Source organism: Drosophila montana, unplaced genomic scaffold (assembly GCF_035044405.1).
Source record: "Drosophila montana isolate Dmon_TW-CO22-7 unplaced genomic scaffold, ASM3504440v1 contig_1687_1, whole genome shotgun sequence".
Taxonomy (NCBI): Eukaryota; Metazoa; Arthropoda; class Insecta; order Diptera; family Drosophilidae; genus Drosophila; species Drosophila montana.
In genome coordinates, this window is record NW_026996616.1 from 1,140,430 (window position 1) to 1,165,903 (window position 25,474).

The 25,474-nt window shown below is 43.8% G+C and overlaps 3 protein-coding genes across 3 annotated transcripts; 2 read left to right on the forward strand and 1 right to left on the reverse strand.

The window, feature by feature from the left end:
• Nucleotides 1–1,223: 1,223 nt before the first annotated feature.
• On the reverse strand, nt 1,224–3,063 carry LOC135440870 (putative uncharacterized protein DDB_G0271606). The gene has a single exon (XM_064700249.1). The coding sequence runs from the start codon at nt 2,951–2,953 to the stop codon at nt 1,634–1,636; it is 1,320 nt and encodes a 439-aa protein (XP_064556319.1). The 5' UTR covers nt 2,954–3,063; the 3' UTR covers nt 1,224–1,633.
• Nucleotides 3,064–10,281: 7,218 nt separating this feature from the next.
• LOC135440871 (uncharacterized) lies at nt 10,282–10,781 on the forward strand. The gene is made up of 2 exons (XM_064700250.1): nt 10,282–10,430; nt 10,488–10,781. Exons 1-2 carry the CDS (start codon nt 10,305–10,307, stop codon nt 10,779–10,781), a joined length of 420 nt encoding a protein of 139 aa, XP_064556320.1. The 5' UTR covers nt 10,282–10,304.
• An 11,223-nt stretch (nt 10,782–22,004) lies between these two features.
• LOC135440834 (uncharacterized) lies at nt 22,005–23,856 on the forward strand. Its single transcript, XM_064700206.1, has 2 exons — nt 22,005–22,208; nt 22,265–23,856. Exon 2 carries the CDS (start codon nt 22,269–22,271, stop codon nt 23,436–23,438), a length of 1,170 nt encoding a protein of 389 aa, XP_064556276.1. The 5' UTR covers nt 22,005–22,208; nt 22,265–22,268; the 3' UTR covers nt 23,439–23,856.
• The last annotated feature ends 1,618 nt before the right edge of the window (nt 23,857–25,474 follow it).

The following is a 25,474-nucleotide window of genomic DNA, read 5'->3' on the forward strand; positions in this document are numbered from 1 at the left end:
GTGACTCTAGCTCATATTATTTGCCGAAATTGTTGAAAAAAACAGGATTTCGATATCGATTTTTATCGATTACTTGGAAACGGGGCAAGTTAACGAATATCGGAAATAAACTTGATGTGCGCGGGCATTAGGAGGACCTACAGCTACAATTTCAAGTCTCTAGCTCTTATAGGTTCTGAGATCCTTGCGTTCATACATACGGACAGACGGACAGACGGACGGACAAGGCTATATATATATATACTTTATGGGGTCGGAGATGCTCCCTTCTGCCTGTTACATACATTTGCACAAATACATTATACCCTTTTTGCCCATTTTTAATGGGTTCGGAGTTTAAAAACACAATAATAAGGCCTGAAGGACAACTGGAACTGCTTGATGACTTTTAATGAAAACGCAGCTCAAAAGATGTCCAATTTGATGATATCAGAGCGAGATCTGTGCCTTGCCTCGTGTCCAAGCTGGATTAATAAACAGCAGACTAACTTGGATAATCCATTCGAGACTTGTCGATTGTGAAGTATCTGATTGGTAGATACCCTGTAGCTGTGCACAAGTGTGCTCTAGACGGGAGTGCCTGCGGTGGAGATAGTCTGAGCCCAGCAACAAGCTGCCCCAAAAAGTATTCCCAATGAACTTCGGACTCTATGGTCCGATCTTTATTTGATTTACAGGTAGGCAGACAAAAGTGTATAAATACCAAAGCGCAAATGGGATTCTATTCTGAGGGTCATCGTGGTGAGGTGTCGAAAAAAATTGAAATATTTTCTATTTGCCATTCGAGTACCTACAAATAAAGTCTCTAGCTTTTATAATTCTCGAGCTATGCTTAAAAAGCTAGGTCTCAAAATCGATATTTATCGATTTTGTCAAATTTAAAGGAGATATCAAAGAAAATGTACATACTTATTTTCGACATGCTGCACGAGTATATCTATTTAAGGTTTCAAGTCTCTAGCCTTAGTTGTTTCCGAGATGGACCCAGGGTTCACTCAGCTTGATATGAGGCTCAAGAATAGATGTACCTTATGGGGCCAGAGTTGCCTACTTCTGTTATTACCTTATATACAATCGCATAAAACCCTTCTTGGATTGAGGTCTATTATATATAGCATATTGCCGTTAAAGTTGCCTTGGATCAGCATCCATTATCCCAAATCGAGTAAGAGATAAAAGATCTTTAAGTTATCATAATAAACCCGACAAAGTGGCTGCTAACCTTTGAAAAGCGATCACAGTTAAGTGTTTATATATTTAATAATTCTTGAAATCGCATTCGAAATACATAAAAATAATAATTCCATCAAAATTTTACAACTCTAAACAATTTTTTTTGTTTTTTGTTTTTTTTCTTTCTTGTTGGCGAACTAGTAAGTAAATGATTGATGTGGCTTGGTGTGTGTGTGTGTGTGTGTGTGTCTGTTTGATGATTGATTGATTTGATTACTTGATTGATTGATTGATTGATTGACTAATTGATTGACTAGTTGTTTGAATGCCTGATCAAATGATTGCTTACTCGATTAATCGATTGATGGCTTGATTGATTCGAGTGCTTGATAATGATTGATTAATTAATAAAGTGATCGATTGATTAATTGCTGGGCTTCGACTGGGCTTCGGCTGGGCCTTAGCCAAGTGTTGGAAACTCAATTTCATCGTTCATATTGATGGGATCGGACACGCTCTCCGCCTCGGACTTGTTCAGCGGACGTCCCCCCGCCCAGCCGCTGAGGTAGCCGCTGCGGCGACGATCGTCCTTGAACTTGAACTCAATATCCATGATGCGCTGCAGCCGGCCGACGCGCTGCGGATACATGGACGCATCGTATTCCAGGCCCGGATCGTTGTCCGTCTTCGATGGCTTCTTCTTGGGCAACACGATCATCTTCTTCCAGTCCGGCTTATTCACCTCCCCCTCGCCGGCCTTGCGTATGTTATAGATGGGCTTGGCCCGCTCCACGCGCATAGCGCGCCACTCCTCAACGGTTATATACTTGGTGTCGTCCTCCTCGGCTGTCAGGCCGTCGCCCTGCTGCAGCTGCAGCTGTTGCTGCTGCTGCTGTTGCTGCTGTTGCTGCTGATGCTGTTGCTGATGCTGCTGCTGCTGTTGGCGCTGTTGCTGCTGCAGCTGCTGCAGCTCGTTGAACGAATCGTCCTTGTCGGACTGCACGGGATTCTTCATGGCGATGCTCTGCTCCTCGATGTCCTTGATCACCGAGCCCCAATTGTGGGCGCCACCGCCATTCCGCTTGACCACCGCCTTGATGCCCGTCTTATCCGAGCCCGAATGGCGATCGAATTTGCTTTTGTATAGCCTGCCATAGCCATAGCCACCGCTGCCCCCGCCCCCGCCGCCGCCGGCGGCAGCGACGCTGCCGCCCTTGTTGCTGTTGCTGATGATGCGGCTGGAGACGGTGCGTTCTCGATAATGGCGCTGCTGCGGCTGCGGCGGCTCCAGCTGCTGCTGCAGCTGTTGCTGCAATTGGAACTGCAACTGTTGCTGCTGCAACTGCAGCTGTTCGCGCTGCAACTGCTGCTGCTGTCGCTGCAGCTGTTGCTGCTGTTGCTGTTGTTGCTGCTGCTGCTGCTGCTGTTGCTGCTGCTGCTGCAGCTGCTGGTCCATGTTGGTCTTCTTCAGGTCGGTCTTGTTGACGCCATTGTTGGCCATAAATGTGGCATTGGCTAGCTTGATGCGATCGGACTTGAGGCCGTCGCCCTTGCCGTTGCCGTTGCCGTTGCCGCTGCTCTTCGAGAGGAGCAGCTTCTGCTGGACGGCCTTTTTGTTGAATATGAGAGCCTTGGCCTTGTCGCCGGTTGGTAGCTTGCTGCGCTTGCTGTGCTTCGGCTGTCCGCCTGTCTCCTGCAGCTTCTTTTGGCCAAGGCACAAATCGCTGGCCTCGTCGTCGATGAAGAGCAGCTGATAGCGATTGTTGCCCAACGATTCCATTTCTTTTCTATTCTTTTCTTTTCTTTTCTTTTCTCTTCTCTTTTTTGACAAAAATACTTGCGAGCTTTTTCACAATATTTTCCCTTTCTCTCTCGCCAGCTCACGCAATCGTGTCAAAATAAACTCAACTACAGCCGACCTGACACAAAATCAAATCCAAACTTGTCCAGGACTACTAGCTCGCTGCGAGAATACGGATCGGAAATCGGCCAGGGTTGCCAGCCAGGCAGCAAAAAGTAATGGCGACAGCTCTGGCGAGCAGAGCTGCACGAATGTGCCTAGAATTACAGGGTATAAAACGGAGCATGGAGCTGAGCAGTTGCCCCGCCTCAACAAAACAATGGCCTTGAGCTTAAAGTGACCATGGAGGGCACCAAACGAACGCGTCTAAGACATACAAAAATATGTTTCAGGGTCGATCACAATTCAAATATCAAGATATAGAGAAAAGTGAACATGGAGGTGCGCAGCGACTGAGAAAGCTGCCTCATCATTCAAGTTGCAATGCCTAAACACACTTCACTCTAGCACTTTTGAAAGCTAAAGTGAACATGGAGGTGTCTACAGCCTAAAAGAAATCAAGTAAAACTGAACATGGAGGTGATAACAGCCTAAAAGAAATAAAATAAAACTGAACGTGGAGGTGACTACAGCCTAAAAGAAGTAAAATAAAACTGAACATGGAGGTGAGAAGCGTTAAAGAAAGTTGTGTCCACACATGAGTTAGCCAAGCGCTATCCAAGCTTGGCAAGTTAATCTGACCATGGAGGTGTGCATAAAGGACGCTTGAGCTGAGCTCTGCTGGAGATGTGGAGCACAACTTCTCGGCCTGAATTCCAAATAGATCAAAAGATGAAAAGAAACGTTTCCGAAGAGCCCCAAAATTAAAGATGATGTTAAGAAATATATTTAAAAAAAGAGTTTCAAGTCTGGACTTCAGCTTTTAGCGGGCCTTTAGACTGCACAGAGGTCTACCTGGCTAATCCTTCAAACTCTTCGACAGCCATGTTTCTTCTTATACCCTGTACCCCTGACAAATATTTAAAAGATCTTAAAGCTCTTGTGCTTTGATTCGTCTTTCTAGCCTGTTCCGTGCCTCGGAAACTACAAGAGCTATCGATCGCGAAATTTGAGTTATAGATACTCACATGCCACAGTCCTAAAAGAACTTATCATATTGTTAGCTGTTCGATAAATAATATATATCGATAAATATCGATCTTGAGACTGGTTTATTCAAGCATAGCTCGAGAATTATAAGAGCTGGACACATCAAATTTGGTACGTAGATACTTGAATACGATGCACAGATTAAAAATATTTCATTTCCCTAGATTCCTAACCTCAATCCAACAAAAAAAACGAAAAGAATTTATTATATTAGTTAGAGTCTTGCGCTTTGGTATGTACACACATTTAGACGTCATATTGATGCTCTGAAAATCTTATAAGGATCGGACTCTATGGAACGAAGTTAATCAAGATGTTGGGGCAAATTTAAGAAGGCAGCACAGTCGCTGCAGGGCATCTTCTAGTCGGGCACTGCCGACCCATGCAATGTTGTTTTGCATTTTTCCGACTACTTCAAAGCAACTTTAAGGCTGGCTGTTCATTTCCTGAGTTTTTGTTTTTCCCCCAGCTAACTCTTCAAATATACTATACATACATATATATATTTTTTTTTTTTATTTTTTCTCATTTCTCTATTTAAGTTTCTTCCTAGTTACATTAAATTGAACAACTGCTGCTGGGCAAAAACAAAGGCGGCGACTGCAGTAAATACTTTTCTATATTCGGAGGAGGACTAAAAAAAATGTCTGTAAACTTTTTGCACGCGGCCCGCAATTTTCTCTGTAATTACAGCGCGGAACACACGTTGGCTGTCAGGGGCAACAGGCGGTGGGCTGCGCAGGGGGGGGGGGGGGGGGCGGTGGGTGCGCAGGGGGGGGGCGGTGGGGTGGGGGGCGTGGTCCGGGGTTAGAGATTAAACTCTGTGTGTTAGTCGACTGGATTGCAAATGAAATGCGAAAATGCTGCAAAAACTTTACAAATCTCTGCAATCTCTCCCCCTCCCTCTCACTCTCCCTCTCCCTCTCTCTCTCTCCCACTCTCTACATATATGGTATCAATAATCGCCTGAAAGCAGCAATTAGTGAGCATTTGACATGCAGAAATTAGAAACTAGCTGTTAAATTTATGTGCGGGGCGCGGCCAGCGTTGCCAGACAGCTAAAGTGGGCGCATGTTAAAATTGATTGCCTGGACGAAATGAACAAAAAAACCTGGTCACACACAAACACAGAGCAGCTTACCTACACCAACTACTTGGTTAGGTTACCTTGGGGCTGCCAGCATTGATTTATATTTCTATTGACACTTAAGCCAAACGCACAGACACCCTCCCCCCCCCCCCCCCCCCCCTCCACCCGTCCCGTCCCGATTGGGCTGTCCGTTCTGTCTGTTTGCCAGGCGCACGAATTTGTCCTTGTCATTGTTTTACAAGCCCAAAAGGGAGGCGGCAGCTGGAGCAAGGCGCAGACACGGGACGACGACGAGAAACTCTTCCAGTTAAGAGCACAAAGTGTATCGATTAAAACAATAAGAGCGTGTCGCTAGTGCCCGACTAGAAGATACCCTGCAAACAGCTTTGCTCTTCCCTTGCCTCCTTACCATGTCGGGAATTACAGTCCGATATTTATGAAATTTGTGGCACTTAAATATGACATTTAAATAGGGGCACATACCAAAGCGCAGAGCTCTAACCCAACACAGTTAGATTTTTTCCAATTCCAAATGGGGGCAGGAAATGAAATATTATTAATCTGTGAATATGATTCGAAACTCTACCTACCAAGTTGGGTGTGTCTAGCTCTTATAATTCTCTAAACCATAACTCAGAATCGATATTTATCGATAATTTAAAGAAAATTAGAATATATCGATAAATTAATGGAATATGTATTACACATTCTTTGGTTTTTGGCTTTTATATCTTCCAAGACTTAAGCTCTATAATATATATGTTATGTATATGCTTTATGGGGTCTCATATTTCTCGCGAAAGCCAAAGTACACTCTGCAAGAGTATTGGGACGAGATGAAACCCGAGATTTGCCTTTAAATGTGGCAGGCAGCAAATGTGAAGTGACACTTGCACAACAAACGGACTGACTGACAGAGGGACAGAGAGACAGACACGGTGGGACGGAGGGACGGAGGGAGGGGGGCAAACGGAAAGGCCGACAGACAGACTTGAAATATGTATGTGCAAAAAACATTTTGTAACTTACTCAGCAAATTTTGGAGAATTTTATTGGCCGCCGAGTTGCATTGCATGTTGCCATTTCCATTTCCGTTTCCGGCAGCTGCACACGAAATGCACAAAATCACACGAGTTGCCAACGCAAATTAGCATTGAGAAACGCCGGAAATGTGCTGCCATGTACAGGGCCAACTGAACATGGAGGTGAACAGCAGCAGCAGCAGCAGCTACATCTCTCTGCAAGCAGGCACATTAAACTGAACATGGTGGCGGGTGGAGCACAGCAGCCGAATCATGGAACACGGCTAAAATATATAAGTTCAATTATAAGAGCATATATATATTTTAGAAGTGCCCACAATGCAGCTGCCAGTATTTCGCACAGATCACAACTGAACAAAGGTCTATTGAGTACATAAAAGTACTTCAACTGAAGCCCAATCTGACCATGGAGGTGCGTCGCGTCGACAACAGGTCGAAATGTGATCACATCTACTGCATATAAGTCAAATATAAATTATATGTCTTAGGCGCGATCACAATTCGGCTGCCAATATATTGGTATTGTATAAAGGGAACACAATTAAAGTGAACATGGAGGTGCGCTGCGATGGGAGGACGGCACGAATCATGAGCCCAGCTAACACACAATAAAACTTGTATACAAAGTATATGTTTAGCTGTGCTCACAACTAATCTGCGCCTATTTCAGTTAAGAGCTTTTTGATTAAAGTGAACATGGAGGTGGACCAATGAGAGACTAATCCTGAACACGTCTTAAACATATAGGTTCAAATATAAATTTGATGTCGCAATTCGCCTGCCAATGTCCCAAAGCGAAAGATAGAAATTAATGTGAACATGGAGGTGAACAGCTGTGGCAGCCGCCTCTGCATAAAACACTTACGCTTTCTGCCTTGAGTTGTGATTGTGATTACATCAACTGCATATAAAGCATATATTATTATATATTATAGATGCGATCACAATTCATCGGCCAATCTGTTGGATTTATAGAAAAAAGCAATGAGGCTTCCACCGGAGAGCTGCGGCTGGCCTCGGAGCTGAGGAGAGCTGAGTAGACGACTGAGGAACACAGCCAACACATATAATCATATATATACATATTATATGTTTTGGATGTGCTCGTCAATCATCTGCTAGAACACTAAACAAATTTCCCAAGTTGCGTCACGAAAACTGAAACATAAGAAGCCAGTAAGAGGTTTCGGCTAGGGGATACCCTGCACCCTCTTCCTCCAACAGGCGTTAGGTATAAAATGAAAAATACTTCATATATATATGCTATTCTAGAAGCTACATGTCAAGTTTGGTGACTCTCATATTATTTGCCGAAATTGCTGAAAAAAACAGGATTTCGATATCGATTTTTATCGATTACTTGGAAACGGGGCAAGTTATCGAATATCGGAGCGAAAATTTCAAGTCTCTAGCTCTTATAGGTTCTGAGATCCTTGCGTTCATACATACGGACAGACAGACAGACAGACAGACGGGCAAGGCTAGATCGACTCGGCTGTTGATGCTGATCAAGAACATATATACTTGATGGGCTCGGAGATGTCTGCTTCTATGCGTTACACATCGTCTGACAAAATTATGAATCCCTCTCAAGATGAGAAGGTGAACAGGAAGGCGAGCCGCTGTTGTTTAGTTGTTGTTGAAGCTTTGAATCGAATTGAAAGCGAGTTATGCCCAATTAATATTACTTCTAGTTCATCTGATGCTGATAAAGAGGCCAATAGTTGGCCAATATAAAGGATTTAACTAAAGCCGAGCCTGGCAATTTGAGGGCCACAATTCGATTGAAAACTTATTTGCAGCTGCTGCCTGTAAGTACACAGAAATCAAGAGCTTAAGAAATAACTTGTAAAGTGAACAAGGAGGTGTGTGATATGCAAATCTAAAATTTAAATAACTTTTTACTTGATTGTTATTGTTCTGGGGATATGCTCATGCATAAACAAAAGTTTAACTGCGCAGCAGCTCAAAGCCGCCCCAAGCCACAGCCAGCTGAAGTGAGCAGCAGGAGTTTCCAGGCATGAAATTGATGGTCGCCTTTAAAATGGTTAAAAAGGGTATATACGCTGCTGGGGGCATATTTTCTTGAAAATCGATAAATATCGTTATCGAAATGCGCTCACTTGAGTATATCTGAGAGCTTACAACAGCTAGGAACACCAAATTAGGCAAATATAAGCTTGTATAATACACAAATAGTATATTTATTTATTAACTCGCATGTATAGGGAATATTTTCTAAATTATCGATAAATATCGTTATCGAAATGCGCCCATTTGAGTATATCTGGGAGCTTACAACAGCTAGGAACACAAAATTAGGCAAATGGACGTTTGCATATTATACAAATAGAATATATCTAATTACTAACTCGCATGTGTACGGAATATTTGCCCAATTATCGATAAATATCGTTATCGAATTTATTTTTTTCGAGCTAGGCACACCTGATTTGGTATACAGGCGCTTAAATAGTAAACAAGCGTCGAGAAAAGATCACTTTTTAAATACCTCGCATGCAAAGGGCATATTGTCTTGAAAATCGATAAATATCGATAACAAAATGAGATCTTTAGTGTTTATATCAAAGCTCACAAGAGCTAGGAAAAACAAATTTGGCATGTAGACGCTCGTATAGTACACAGAAGTGGAGAATATTTCACTTTCTATATAGATCGCATGCAAACGACATATTTTCTTGATAATCGATAAAAATCGTTATCGAAAAGCGATGTTTTGTGCATATATCGAAGGAAGAAGCCACCGGATATGTGCATATCGTAGACGCCCGTATAGAATACACTGATCGAGAATATTTCACTTTTTGAATACCTCGCTCCGTTCCTAGGAATAATGTAAAATACCTATTGTTAGAGCAACAGTCTTGGGCTTTGATATTCACAAATATTCCGTTGCCATGATAATTCTTTGAAAATTTCATATGCATCGCACTTAGAACAGCCGAGTTAAACAGTAATGCATATGTCAAAAAATAGCAGGCAGCTGTTTAGAGGGCAGCTGCTAGTCGGGCAGGCCCTGCCGCCTGGCATACTCTAGTTAATTATTCATGACGCGCATACATACATGAATTGAGTGCAACAAGTTGCCCGGGTGTAAATTGCATTTTGGCCTCTTCAATTGAATTACATTTGCGTTATTTGAGCCGAAACGCCATTTTGGTGCTTAATTATTTGCGGCCAACGACGCCTGCGATCGATGGCTTTTTCATACAATATATATTTTCACATTTCTGACAACGTGACAGGCAGCTCTGACGAAGACGAACGTCGCCGCCTCCTCACCTGATGGATGTACAAATTTTAAAGCATAATCCGCCAGCAGCTGCTCCTCGAAAATGAAAAAAAGCTAAAGAAATGAAATGAAGGGTGCCCCGGCCAAATGGGGCGTGCCTGTGTCAGCTCTCTTTGTTTGTTTATCTAACGAGTAAATACGATTTTAATTAAATGTAAATCACATTGTCAACTCACACAAGAGCAGACCCCGCCCTACCCCGCCTGCCCACCTACCAACAGCTGGCATCTGGTTTCTCATGAGTTGCTTCTTATATAAGCACATGCGACTATTGTTTACCACAAGTTCACATTGTGCACACCAACTCACACACACACACACTCACACACACGCACACTCGCGCAGATGCGAGTGCTCATCTTTGAGAGCCTTGTCGGCCTGGAACTCCAGCGACTGTGTGCGGAGCAGACCGCAAACTCCCTTGAGATTATTAATTAAAAGACAAGAAAACATAATTTCTAAATTTACGCACACACTCACACACACACACACACGCACACAGCGGTTCGAGAATTTAAACCTTTGCCTTTTGTTCGTGTTGTTAAAATTGTGGCACACTCGACGACAGCAGCAGAAACGGAAGCGTGAGAGCACGTGGCTAGCTGTGTTGCACAGCATCGTGTTATAAATGCAGTTAGTTATGCAAACACGTTGTGCAACACTGGCCAGCCTGTCTGTCATTCACATGCTTTCCCCACCACCCCACCCCACCCCATACAACATAACTCTTTGACAATGGATCGCTCAACAAATACGGCTAGAAATCCGGTTTACGAACCAATCCGGGAGCCGCGCAGACGCCGCGTCATATTCGAGCTGGCGGTCGCACCGGAGCCGCACATCTCCCCCCGGCCCGAGGACGTGAGTAGTGCAGCCTTTCAAAACAAACCGTAATACACAAAATGTGCATTCTATTAGAACGGCGCCGCGTTTCGGCGTTTCGTGCTGGACGTGCCGAAACCGCTGGACAAGCGCCTGCTGATCGTCTCCCTGTTCAATGGCGCCGCCGATGCCAACTTTCGCTCGCTGATGCTCGAGCTGAATGGCGGCCTGCAGGAGGTGCTGCGCGCCGAGGCCGAGGAGCAGGCCAAGGCAGCCAAGGCAGCCAGACCGATTGAAATGGCGCACAAGGAGACCAGCGTGACACCCTCGCTCGAGCTGGAGGGCGGCTCGACAACGGACACCTCCTCCGAGACGGAGCACTCACATTAATCACGCACAGACATCCAAATACCCTATATACAATAAACTGCGCCCAGCTGGCACTTGTCTGCGATTGATACGCAAATCGAGCTGCCTAAATGCTCTCAGTTATCCATATAACTACATATATGTATATCCAAGCTGGCAGCATGCCAGCGCGAACTTTTTTAAGCACAGATTACAGCCAAAAGTGGTTGGCATGTTGCAAATGTTGCTTGTGACTTTGCCACTTGCTTTTTGACCCCTCTCTCTCTCTCTCTCTATTTAGAAAATCACAGGCAAGTGCAGCCTGCAGGGCCCTTCAATCAGCTGATCGCGCTTTTGTGTGAATGGCAAAGCGGCGCGCGACCAATCAGAGCAGCTTCTCAATAACTGTCTATCTGTGTGTGTGTGTGTGTGTGTGTGTGTGATTACAAATAAAATTGTAACTACCAAACGTGATTTCGGCCATTTTTTTGGGCCGTTCCTTAGAAAATTGGCATTTGATATGCATAACAAGTTAGAGGTTCTAGTCGGGAGCTCCCGACTAGGGTATACCCTGCACCCTCTTCCTCCAACAGGCGTTAGGTATAAAATGAAAAATACTTCATTTATATATGCTATTCTAGAAGCTACATGTCAAGTTTGGTGACTCTAGCTCATATTATTTGCCGAAATTGCTCAAAAAACAGGATTTCGATATCGAATTTTATCGATTACTTAAAAACGGGACAAGTTATCGAATATCGGAAACAAACTCGATCTGCGCGGGCACTAGAAGGACCTACAGCTAAAATTTCAATGTCTCTAGCTCTTATAGGTTCTGAGATCCTTGCGTTCATACATACGGACAGACAGACAGACAGACGGGCAAGGCTAGATCGACTCGGCTGTTGATGCTGATCAAGAATATATATACTTGATGGGGTCGGAGATGCTTCCTTCTGCCTGTTACATACATTTGCACAAATACATTATACCCTTTTTACCCATTTTCAATGGGTTCAGGGTATAAAAATAAAATATTTCTTGTTTTTTATTGCAATGCGTTGCAAATCGTTTCTAACCTCATTCATTTAAAGAGCTAAAAGCTGAGAGGCAGGAAAAAATTGATAGAAAAGCAGGGTATCAGCCATTTTATTACTATTGCTGGTCAATAGGGAAATTGCATTATATAGAGAACATTATGTAGAGAACAAAAGTTTATATTCATTTTAAAGCAACGCATATCAAGATCGTTTCTAACCTCATCCTAGAGACCCAAAAGCTAAGCGATAGAAAACTTAATGAGAACAAATTAATATCAGCATTATTTTTGGTTGGCCCGTTATTTATGCATTCTTAAGGCAAATAGTAAATTATATATATGCATGAGCAAATAAATATTTTCTTCATGAATATTTATGAAAATCCTGCCTAACCTCATTCTCTTATAGACCCAAAAGCCAAGAGCCAGAAAAAAATAATAATAAAAGCTTGCTAAAACCCTTTATGGTTGGAAAAAAAGAAGAAATTCGTTGGATTAATTGCAAGCCATCGCATATGAAAACCTTTTCTATTCCCAATCTTTTATACAGCTAAGAGCTTAAAATAATCTGAGAGAAACTAAGCTACAGCCATTTTATGTCGCTTTTTATCGAATTCTAACTCATAATATTGACAAGAAAACCTATTTTTATTTAATTATTCTAATGCACCGTAAAGAAAATCGTTTCTAGCCTCATTCTCTAAAACCTTAAAGCGACTCTCCAAAGGAAAAGACGTTTTCACTTATTTTTGCCTGATCCTTAAACAATTTGGCGCATAAAGAAGACATTTTATGTGACATGGGCCAAATAAAATAGGAAATTTTAATAGTTGTAAAATATTTATACACTGCACTTTTAAGGTCAACTTGATTTGTGGATGCTGCGCGAGGAACTGCATGCCGAAACATGGGCATTCGCTTTTCTGATAATCTACGGGAACTATAAAAAACATATATACCTGGTCTGCACGCCGATAGTTATCGAATTGGGGCCAACAATTGGGCAGCTATCGAAGAGAGTTACCTTTGTTGTTCACAATTCTTGTAAACTGAAGACTTTTGCCTTGTGCAACACTTGAAGAAACTGGCTCTCAGTGTTGCAAAGGCAACAATTATATGTGCATAACTGTATTTCTATCTGACTTTTGGAGTCTAGAGAGGAAAGTGCTAGGCCAATTATGTAGTGCAGATTTCTTGCGAATCGAGCGATATCAAAGGAGTTGGTCCCGGCAATTGGGCGGGCATGTTGTCAAGTTGATAAAAGACGGCAGCCAGGTCCTTTTTCTACTATGCACGCGCGTTTCTAAGATATCAGCACATGTGCCGGCTATGTGTGGGATGTCCTTTTTCATTTGAATACCAGGCAGCCGGGCGAGAGCTCAGAAGGCGGCATTGTCATCGTTTATGCCGTCAAAGTGAAAATCCATGCGAAAAATTATATGTCAAAGTTTCACTTTTGATATGCCGAGGCATTTGCCCGGCTGCCCGGCGTTGACATCATCTTCGCACTGGATACTGCTCCAGATGCGCCCGCTCCCGCTCTGCAAACGTGGCATGCTCCAGTGGCGCAGTGACAAAGACACATTTGCTGCAAAAGGGGTGAAAGGGGGTCGTAAAGGGAGGGGGGCGGGGGTGGAATCTACCAATTACTCGAGTTACTGGCCCAGTCGCTCGTTGGCAGTCGTTCGCTCTGTCTGTCATTGAAACGTATCCGGCCTTTAGCCTTTCCTCTCCTCTCCTCTCCTCTCCTCTCCTCTCCTCTCCTCTCCTCTCCTCTCCTCTCCTCTCCTCTCCTCTCCTCTCCTCTCCTCTCCTCTCCTCTCCTCTCCTCTCCTCTCCTCTCCTCTCCTCTCCTCTCCTTTCCCCTCCTCTCCTCTTCTCTCATCTTCTTTTTTTGTATTTTCCTTTAGCTCGCCCGTTGTCCTTTTTCTTTAGTTTTGTCTATGAGACGGCGGCTTCCTATTCGACTGTTTCCTTTCTGTTGACTTTTCCTTGGGTTCACTGGCGCCAGCCAGCCAGCCCCGCCCCCCTTTAAACTCACGCATCGCCGCCGCCGCTGCTGTCAGCCCGCAGCATAGCTCTACTTTAGCTTCCCCCCCTCACCAACCCCTCACCAACCCCGCTCAACACATCTTATTTCTTCTTTCTGCTGGCATCTTCCGTGGCATCGTTCAAAGCTATGTAATCTACCCTGCTTTACAGTTGAGAACGCAAAGACCTTTGTACCACACAGCACTGGCACGCCATCTGTCGGCTGCCGGCGGCTGCGGTTGCGGCCTCTGCTCAGCTGCATTCAATGCAGGCCCCCCCCCCCCCCTTTTCCCTTCTCCCACTCTCCCACAGACCACACGCCATCACCACTCCGTTCCTTTTTCAACATGCCCCTGGTCCAATTTCGCATTCCCCTTTGCACACTTTGGTTAATTTGATTTCGTTACAGCTAGGCTTTGATTGTGTGTGTGTGTGTGTGTGTGTGTGTGTGTGTGTGTGTGTGTGTGTGTGTGTGTGTTTCATGGCAGTCACAGCGCGATCAGCCTGGCGTCTGCACGCCCAGCGTGTCGGCGTTTCGCTGTGAATGGCAATGCGCTTCCAATCAGTGGACGTTTTTAATTAAAAAAAATTCCCAAAAACTTGCAAAACAAGTGCAAAAATTTGTAAATTTAGGTTGTTGTGGACAATTGAAAGCACTTGCAGCATTTTAAATAGTCAGATCTCTTCGATCCTCTTCGCCCGCTTTTAGACCCCATATAGACTGAGAGATGTGAGAGATGTCTTCGCTTGAGTTAGCCAAAGAAATTCCCACCTACTTATCATATTTAATTGCTATTTAATGCTTGCCCAACAGTTTTTTTCTTTCCTTCTAATTAGTTTTACAATTCATGACAATTTTTCAAATGAAAATTGTGGAAATAGTGTGAAAGCTCGCCGAAGAACAATTTATTTATATAGGGGAAGTCTGTACCAAAATCTTCCAAGCGAATGTCTTCCAAATAACTGGATTAATCAAGAGCGCTTTCTCTGTATAATTATACATTCATTTATTTCAACTAAGCTTAAGTTCTTTCTAGTAGAATAATCCTCAATTTATAAATATAAGAAAATACGAATCCTCGGGAGTCCCCGACTAGTTACTCGATATGTATATACTACTCTAGAAACTAAATTTGTCAAATTGGGCGATTTTCTCAAAAACCAAGACTTCGATATCGATTTTTATCGCTTGATTGGAAGCGGGACAAGTTATCGATTATCGGAAACAAGTTCGTCCCGCGCGGGCCCTGGGATTACCTTAATCTATAATTTCAAGTTTGTTGCTCGTGGTAGGCTCTAAGATCCGGCTTTTCATGCTGATCAAGAATATATATATATACAGGGTATAACTATGTATATGTTTATAGATATTCAGTCTTCGCAGTAGAACATCGGAGGTTTTGGATTCGAGCCGCAGACCAGGCAATATATAGATATGGAAAAAATTGATCGATTGTTTTTTTCCACCTATGTATTTTCTTTGCCTATATTAATAACATAATAACAATAACTTAATTTAATAAAAATTAACTTTAATAATTTTGCATAATAATCTAAAGAGAACTTCAAAAAATCCTATAAAAATTAAAATAATAAGATTCCACAAACAATATGGATACGACAATTATTTAAAATCAAATTAAGTAATAGAATTATTTCTAGAGAATATCTTAAGATATTGTAGGTCTTTTTGTTTTTATCTAAATCAGGTTATCTATTTATTTATTCATTAACCAATGCTGGTAGCTTTCAGGTTATCCTTAAATAACTAGCCAACTAAACAGATAACATATCTTGATATCTTTTAGTATGATATAGTAGTCCGATCTGGCTGAATCCAACTTAGGTGCAAATAATCGAAGCCATGCAAGGTAAAGGCACAAACGAAGTGAATAGACAGGCGAAGCTGGCTGGCCTTAGCGACCCGTCTGTGCTATGCTTATCTAGAGTATAGATGCGTCTGCTTCTCTTTTTAGCCTCGGCTTAAAAGCGAGCTGGTCGAGCTGCTCGCAAGTAATTCATCTTTGGCAATGCACTCGCTTCGGTTGGCTAATAAACGTTCGGCTTCACAATTTATTGGAGTCCATTAAACGCCACATTGGTCGCTCGCTCTGATTGGTAACCGAGGGGGGGGAGGATGCCCCTCGCCGACAAGTGACATGCAATTTATTGCTGGGGCGGTAATTGGCAGTCCGGCGTGGGCGTGCTGCCTCGACTCCCGCTCCTGCTCCTGCTCGTGCTCCTGCTCGTGGTCCAGCTTCAGTTTCAGCTCCTGCTGTTTATTAATAAATTGTCACTTGCAACTGGGCAGCATTGGCGACCGAGGCGAGTGCGTCCTGCACTTTGATGGCAATGCCAGCGCCTGCTTGCTGGACATTATTCTTGCCGGACGCAGCAGCAGCAGTGGGAACAGAAGTAGGAGCAGCAGCAGCAGCAGTGGGAAGAGAAGGAGTAGCAGGAGTAGCACATTGCCAATTAGCTGATATCATCGTTCATCCTGGCGTCTGTCGGGCTGCCGTTGCCTAATCCCTCTTTAAGCCTTATCGAAATTGTATCATTATCATATCGAGTCGGAGTCTCTCTCGCTCTCGCTCTCTCTCTCTCTCTCGCCTCTCTCTCATCTGCTCATCTCCTCGTACCTGAGGGAAATCTTGTCAGCCGCATGACCATCTGACCGCCTCCTTCTGCTACCCAGGCCAATCTTCGATTTTGGCACTAACAAGTTTTCTACGACTTCTTTATAGTTGCTGCGCATTGAGGCGTTCGCCGGCAGCTCGAGACTAAGCTGCTTATTATCCTTTGGGAGCTCCACACACACACACACACACACACACACACACACACGCACGCACGCTCGCAGCGCATTTGGCAGCGTTAATTGGATTTTCAGCTGCAAATGAAATTGGAAGCCAAAATAAAAGCATCTTTAATTTCAAATGCCTTGCCTCGGACCATACTTGCGTTTGCTTAAGCCACGCATTTCCGCAATCAAAACAAATGCTAACGAAACGCAGCGTTGCCACCCAGCCCCGATTTAATAGCCTAGAGATGGGCAGCACTCTAATCGGTTATCGATTAGATCTGCATAACAGTAAAAGCTCTTTTACTTTAAACATATATCACGATTTCCAGCTTACCTTATGTATTTGAAGCAAAATGTTGTTTTCACTTGAAAATCTAAGGTGAAAGTTTGGTATTACAATAAGGCTGCTATCTGGTGGAAACATCTGTTCGTTTATAGAGATTTTACTGTACCTTTATGCATGTACTAGCTGTTTTGAGCCGGCTTTAAACGCGTCAAGCTTATTGCTTTAAATTTCAGACATCACCTTTCCACCCATTTTCCGTGTGAAACTGAATTCCACTTCACAAAGCAAATTCTACACAGGCATCTTAAAGTGGATCTGAAATCGACGGAATGATTGAATATTTAAATTTTCTTAAAATCCAAATCTTTAATGAAGTAGACGCTGTCCATTAAAATGTTGCTCACAAAAGTTTCGCACACTATTTTTCACGCGTGAAACGCATCTCAAATGAATGTTGGCAGAGATCCATAAAAATATGTTTTCAGGCCGTTGCCAACAATTGCCCCTGGGCGAATTCCCTATTTTGATAGGCTTAACAAATTTTGGGCCACGCGAGGCTGGCGAATGTCCAAGCAGAGACGCAGCATATATGTATGTAGGCAAAAAAAAAAAACCCGCTTTAAAACTGCCCGCAGAGATGTGTGGCTAGTTTTCTATAAAAATAATAAATAAACTTAATAATAAAAGAAAAATGATCGTTAAGGCGCGTTCATTCTGTGTGAATGGCAAATAAAAGTGAACAGTCTGGCAGCATTGCGCAAAGGTATGACCATATACATATGTGAAGGAATAGAGAGAGAGTGGGGAGCATCAGGTAAATGGAACTGTATCCAATTTCAATTGCCTCGTAAAGCAACGCCTCGACGCTTAGAGCTAATTGAGATGGGGATGAGAAGGATGATGAGCATAGGAAGGAGTCGTACTAGGAGTAGGAGTAGGAGGAGCAGCGGCAACGCGCACATAACTCATGCCTCTCTCTGTCTCTCTCTCTCTGTCTCTCTCTGCCTTCGCAGGACATGAAGGAGCTGGCAGGAGTGACAGGGGCGGTGCTGGCTAACAAGCACATTAATAATATCTTAACGGAGACGCTGAAGTGGCGCCCGCGCCCAGCTCTGTGTCCCTGCCCGGGCTCTGTGATCGCCTCCAGTGCAGGACGTGGCCGTGCACCAAATGCAGTTAATTAATCATTTCGGGCAAAAGTAGTTTGGCGCTTGATTTATTTTCGGCCATAAGAACTGGCTGCCAACCACAACAAAAGTTAAAGTTTTCTCTTTCACTTAAATTTTTTCTTTATTTTTTTTTTTTGCTGGCAGGCAGCTGGAGACAGCCGCTGGCGCTGGCGCCGGCGCCACGGGCTCGGCTCGCGTCTGGCGCCGTTTGCCGAACTTTTGCCGGGCCAAAGAGAAAATACATATACATACATATATTATATTAAAAAGGCAACCATTTGAAGCCAGTCATCAGGCCGGAAAAAAAAACCACAGACCGACAGCAAGTCAGGCCAAAGCAGTTAAGCACGTCGCGGTCGGGTCTAATCGACTGCGCAATACGCTGTGTTTCCAGCTTAAAAAGCGTCCCTATGTCTCTCAGACTGTCAGCCCAAGCGGAAGTGACTGTCAAACTGTGACTGGTTTTGCGGCTGAAGGTGTGGCTTTCCACAATGTTTGAATGACTTTGGCTGTGGAAGATTTGGATGTTCGCTGGGCAGAATCAAAGATTTATTATAAAGCGCAGTGGCTCTGAAACTGTGAAGGCGTTAATGGCATCTTTGCAATTAATGTGTATATAGATGGGCGTGACTCGCAGCCTAGATCAATTCATCAGCTGGCGTAACCCAAAATGCAGTAGCTCTAAAACTGTGGAGCATGTGGAAGTTATCGTTGAGATAACTTCAAAACTGTTAATACAAAGCGCAAAGGTTTTCAAACTGTTACTGAGTAATAAATATCTGCGCAACGGCTGGGCGTGGCTCGATGTCTAGATGAGTTCAGCAGGGATAACTCTAAGACTTATTACAAGGCGCAGTGGAGCTAAAACTGTAACTAGATTATGAAGACTTTTGCATATTGTAAACCGTCCGCAGCTCAAAATTTAACTGCTCTAAAACTGTAGGAAATCTGAACTTGCGCTGGAATAACTCCAAAACTGTCCATAAAAAGCGCAGTTGCTGTCAAACTGTGACCGGTTAATATTGATGTTTGCAATTTGCGGAACGGCTCGATGCCTAGAATAATCCATAATAGTGTGACTCTAAAACTGTGGCCGAAAATGATTTTCGCGGTTTGAAAGCCACTGTGGTGTGCATACACGATTATTCAGTTTGTATTTGTAAGGAAAACAAGACATGCATGGCTTGCAACCCCTCATGCCCCTCATTCATTTTACTGCTCCAATGACTCTAAGACTGTAAGTAAATAAAGTGCAGTTACTTTCAAACTGTAACTCTTAAAATTGACTAACAATTTCAACCACTTGTGAGTAGGCGAACCATGGAGGCGCTTTTCAGTAGATTATCTGAGCAAATCGTGGTGTCGACATCAGCTCGAAAGTTTGTTAGAGCTATAGAGGGCGTGGCCCAGCCGCAACACCTTCAAAGCCGCAGCTATATTCACACACATATGCCTAGTTTTGAGTTCTTGGCTTTTAATTGACAGCTCGTATGGCCCTTTTCGCTTTGTCAACAGAGTATAAAGAGAGTGCGAGAGTGGAGGGGGGGGGGGGGGAGGCGGTGCAACTGGCTCGACATCGACTATGAGACGATTAATTAAACCGCAAGCGTTTAAGCGGCAAACCGCAGCAGCGGTAATGCCAGCAGCGAGCAGAGTTTGCTTTAATTTGACTTTCACTTTAACACACACACACACGCACACAGTCTCGTTTATAGGTTATGTTCTGGGCCCGGCCAGTGTTGCCCCATCGCGGCAAAGGCAATCAAATTTCGTATTAATTATGTGCTTAACCAAACACCTCCCAGCAAAAAGGGGCGTACTCTTGTATGTGGGATGGCGGATGGAGCAAGGGGGGGGGGGGCGGATCCGGCTTGGATTGCCGGCACGTAACATTTGCTGCTGCTGTGCGAATTGTAAACTGTCAGCTGGGTCACGTTGCCTGGGATTATGCGACAATGAGGCAGGCGAGGGGCAGCGGGGCGGAGTGGTGGGGTCGGGTGGGGGTGGGATGTGTGTGGGACTGCCGAGCGGAGCACAGTCTGTTGGCCATGCGGGTCAGGGACAGGGCAATAATTCTTTGGTTTTCACATTTTGCTGGCGCTGTCGAAAATCCTTTTGCGGCTTATGTTCATGCGGGACGACACATGTCGGGGGTCAGCCGAACGCAGACGAGCCCATCTCCCCCTCCCCCTCCTACACACACACCAACACACACACACACACACACACACAGGCACACACATAATTTTATAATAATAATAAGCACTAAATAACATAATCATACTAAACATTTGTTTAGGCTGAGCGCCATCTTGAGACGCCGTTGCCTGCGCCATATGGCAACGCCTTTACGGCAGCGTTGCCAGCTGTCGTTGAATTCTAGCAAATAGCTGAATCAGCTTTTTAAGCACATGAAATTGACAAGGTTGTGCACCGCATTTCGAGGCAAGGCAAAGAGCTGCCACCTTTTGCGCTGCTCTCCTTGCAGCTGCGGTTGGGCTGCAATGGGCAGCTAAAATTTGAACTGTGTTTTGTTCAAATACTTTCGCCCTTCCAGTTGACTTGCAGTCGGTGAGTGTCAGTCAAATTTTTTTCTCTAACGCAAAGCTTGAGCTCCGGTTGACCCGAGAAGCTGCCAGGGTTACATAGCCCAACATTTTTCTGTTTTGGCGCTGGGCTTAATATATATATTTTAATTACATATATTATTATTATAAGCATTTTTTTTATTATTTATTTATTTAATATTTCTTAGCAGCTGAAACCTAGCTCGAACGTTTTTTACTGCAATTAACTTGGTTTAAGTTTCGGTGCTTTTATTCTAAATATTTTAGAAATCTAGATGCGAACTGTTTCGCAGCCCTGGCACATGTTTAAACCTAGCCAGAATCGCAACACTCAACCTCCAACAATAGCCGATTGTGGCCAGAAAACAAGCTGAATGGGCCACACTGGCTGCGAGCGGCCACACTGTCGGTCGCATGCAGTCTGGCAACGCTGCAGGTCGTCGCGTGCACGCAGCGTCGCATGCGGTCGGGCTATTGTGCGGCAATTAAAGGGAATGAAAAGTCAAAGCGATATCAAAACTATTACAAAAGCGAAAAGTTATGTTGTCTTCCATTTGACTCGCTTTTTCCCCTCTCTTTCACTTTTTTTGTTTTGTTTTGTAAGTGAATATGATTGCATTCTAATGTCAGACATAAATTAGCGACTCGCACGCCATGCATATGCAGCCGGGGCCCACACACTGCGTAACTCGACACCCACACACGCACACACACACACATGCATTACGTGACAGGAGTATGTGAAACTTTTCAACTTGAACGAAAATTTATATGCTGAAAAATGTAGCTGGATGAAAAAAAAAATGCAAGGAGAAATGAATGCGCCGGAGCTGGAACTGGAACTAGAGTCGGAGTCGGAGTCGGAGTTACGACATTTTGTGCGGTTTCGCGTGCCACAAGCATAATGGAACGTGTCTGGCGCCTGCTGCGACTGCAGCCCAGCCACTTGTCGGGGTGGGCGTGGCAGCAGCAGCAGCAGCAGCAGTTGCCTGTGGATGAAAAACTGCCAGGGATTACGTGAAGCATTGGCTAAGGGATAGGGGGGGGGGGGGGGGGCAAAAAAGTTTTGCCGCTTGATTTTCATGTTGATTATAATCTTTAGTTTCGAACATGATCGCGGCACGTGGATTGCGAGTGCAATTATGTTTAAATTAAAGCAATTTAGTAAATTATGATATCTAGGCTTTGATTAAGTTATAAATGAAAGAATTTATTGCACAAATTCGTTTTTTAATATAAATTCAATTAATTACAAAATTTTAAGTTAGTTAAAGCAACTGAAATAACGATAGAATGTATCTCAAGCTCTAGTTAGATAGCAGATGTGCCAAGTCTTGCTTAGGTCTTCCAACTATTTGAGTTCTTTTCGGCGTTCTTGCTGTTGTTAATTGAAAGCTAATCGTTAATCGATATGGGCTGCACGTTTCGCAGCAAATGGGCAGCACTGTTCGAGAGAGTTGACTTCAGCCCTGGCAGCGGGCCGGAACCTTTTTTTCACGCTGTGTCATTGTGCGATTCAGACGTAATCCGACCGACGAAACTTATTTTCCAGCAATTTTCCTCCATTCCGAATCGTAAGTAAGGAAATATTTTATTTTATTGTTATTTCTTGAACATATCCGAATCTAAGGTCGATGATGTCTTGTGGCAATGAGCATGTGCAGCAGGAGCAGGAGCAGGAGCAGTGCCCCCCACGGGTGAGCCAACAGCCGATCTATATACATATACCGCGCTCCAGGATCATCATACTGAAGCTGGGCAAACAGTATCGTCGCCTCTATTTGGACGTACAGCCCACGACGATGGCCGAGCGACGCGCTCGGCTGGCGGAGGCGCAGCGGGCGGCGGCAATTGTGCGCCAGGTTAATCCGAAGCCCAAATATGTGGTGACGGTCATCATTGGTCCCACCGAGGTGCCGTGCGATCTGGAGCTGTTGCAGCACAATTGCGATTTCTTTGCGCGCGGCAAGCACGGCATGGCCTACGGCCTGCCCGCCTGCGATGTCAGCCTCGAGGCATTCATGATCATCTACAAGTGGATGGCGAAACCGAATGCGATCGTGCTGCCGCCGATGCTGATGAGCGTCTTCAAGGCGGCCATGTATCTGAAGATTCAGGTGCTGATCGATCAGTTTATGGTCGAGTTTCGTGATCCGTATACGGCGCGCGAGGAGATCGGCTTTCATATGTTCTTCGGCCTGCACAAGCTGAACGTCTATGTGCCGTTCCGGAAGACGTTGCGCGTTCACAAGTATTTCCTAACACTGATCGGCACCAAGGACTTCCTAAATCTGTGGCCCAATGCGCTCGTCTCGCTGCTCGACTCGCCCAACATATGCGTCAACTCCGAGGTGGAGGTACTCATTGCCGTCATACTCTGGCTACATCATGACTATCAGGCGCGCTGCTCCCACACCGAGCAGCTGCTCGGCTGCGTGCGCTTCGATAGCATTCCCCTGGAGGCGCTGCTCCAGCTGCGACAGCACAACTCCATCAATGGCCTGGGCCGGCTGCTCTTTCGGCCGGAGATCGAGATGTTTCTGAAGCGCGCACCCTCGCATAACAACAATATACGCTACTGCAATCGACGCATCTGGGTGTACGATCAGCTCTGCGAATATCATCACGATGCGCATTGCCCGAAGCGCAACTTCATTACGCTCGGCCAGTTCCAGGAGTTTCAGCTGGCGCTGCGCAACGCGCCCGATCTCCACTGGTGGCATCGCCATCAGCTGAATCCCTATGTGCACAACTGTCGCCACGAGAAGTGCCGCCGCCTCTCCGGACCCCATGGTCGTCGCTAGGCGGAAAAACACGGTCTGCCTTGAAAATGGAATTGTCAACAGATATACGACTCGTCCATCGAATGGATCATCCAACATGATATCATATCGTAGCATCACATATTTCAATTTCGATTTCGATTCGGATTCGGATTTGGATTTGGAGTTTGTGGCGAGTACCTAACCTCACTCTTACATATTTACTTTGGACACAACTGTACTAAATTGTTTCAACAAAAAAAAAAAAAAAAAAACAAAAGCTTTCAACTTGAATTGTAAAACGAACTCTCGAATGCCTTCCATGGCAATTGTGAGCGCAAGTCGCCAATTTCTCTTTTCGATAAACTTGTCTTTCGATTAACTAGCCTCACAATTTTCTATCGAAATGTACTTAAAAACCCGAATAAATAGTTCAATATGAACAGCTCGGAAACCAAAACTAACTTAAAGCTTCTTTAGTAGATATAATTAAATAAAAGATTATTCGAATCGAATTGAAACTGATTTATTCGAATTTTATTAATTTATGTACAGATTATTATTGTAGAAAGTCTTTGCTGATCTATTTAAATTTGATTTATGTATACTGTAAAAGAATATATAATCTAAGAATTTCTATCTATTTAAATTTTAGATAATACTTTTCCGCACAATCCCCGTCCGTGAGATATTTGCTACTACTTGGAGGCTCTATGTTTAAGATTATGCTTTAAATATGTGTTACGTTATTTTGAAATGAATCTTAAGTCGATTGGCTGATACACTTAGAACTTGTATACAAACGTATTCCACTAATTTTCCACTGTTACGGGTGGAAACGGCGAGTGATAGACTCAGAATTTAGTTTCTTGTAGCGACAACCTTTTTCTTTCTCAAAATAACGTGACCAGACTTAACATTTCGAATTTCACAATCATTCACAATCATGCATCCAATATATAGTATATATATATATATATAAGTATTAGTTAAAAATGAGTTTCTATATGAACAACTTTTCTGTTCTTCAAGGTAACTTGAAGGTAACTTCAGCTTAATCATATTTCTAGCACTACTTTATTATGTGGATCTTCTAGGAACAAAAGGATGGAAATAAAGCTTGGGAAGTGCTAAACGCTTATAAGAAGACATATCCGACTTCATAAGGTATATATACCTCGCAAGATACTCTGTAATTGGCAAATGTTGGGAAGTGTATTAAATCTTTGGCATGCCGAGGATCTCGTTACTTTCCCTTTTGTTTTTTTTTTTTATTATTTTTGAAATTTATTTATGTACCTTACAAACGTTCCATCTTTCCCATTTTCATATATGTATATCATAAAATGATTTTATTTAAATTATTTGTTGCCGTCATTTCTGATATTTCTTCAGTTAGCTAACCCAACTTTTGACTAAGCATTTGCTAAGAACAACAGCAACATAACCTCAAAACTCTATCCGAAAGATATCTTTTTGTTCACACACACACACACAAGCATACAAATGTCAGCTCAGTATCAGCTTGGGTTATGTGTTGTGTTGTGTAAGGGAGATGGGGATGGGATGGGCTGCTGGAGATTTGAGGGGGGGTGGGGGGTCATTTGGGCCGAGTTCTGTTTCAGTTGGTTTACGAAATGCTTTAGGCAAGAAGTTCAGCTGCCAATTGCAGTTAACCGTTTAGCTGGCTCCACACAGAATCTGACATCCATTGAATCTTTGGGGTTAACGCAGGAGAATCGGGTTTTGTTAACGAGTTTCCCCCAGTTGACGATTTAGTCAATCCTTATTGCCTTTGATATTTGGCATTCCTCGCCTGTGGCTTCAATGGCAGCGACAGCGTTACGAATTTATATCCATTAGCTGTCAGGTGAAATATTTGCACTAATTGCCATTTGGCATTTGGCATTTGGCGGCGGGTCGGTCAAAATGGTCGAATTAATCATTTTCCGATTTTGGCATTGGGCTTTTGTTTGGGGCGTGCGCGGCGCATTTCACGCGCCGTTAAAGTTTAATCGAAAAAGTATTTTTGTGGCCAATGAAAAGTCCAATAACAAACAAAATGAACTTCTTGAGTT

What these genes read in the sequence shown, in the direction of transcription:
- LOC135440870 (XM_064700249.1), bottom strand. Translation starts at nt 2,953, where the DNA reads ATGGAATCGTTGGGCAACAATCGCTATCAGCTGCTCTTCATCGACGAC.
- LOC135440871 (XM_064700250.1), top strand. Translation starts at nt 10,305, where the DNA reads ATGGATCGCTCAACAAATACGGCTAGAAATCCGGTTTACGAACCAATC. An exon ending in TCTCCCCCCGGCCCGAGGAC is followed by an intron (nt 10,431 to 10,487) that starts GTGAGTAGTGCA and finishes GCATTCTATTAG; the next exon opens with AACGGCGCCGCGTTTCGGCG.
- LOC135440834 (XM_064700206.1), top strand. Translation starts at nt 22,269, where the DNA reads ATGATGTCTTGTGGCAATGAGCATGTGCAGCAGGAGCAGGAGCAGGAG.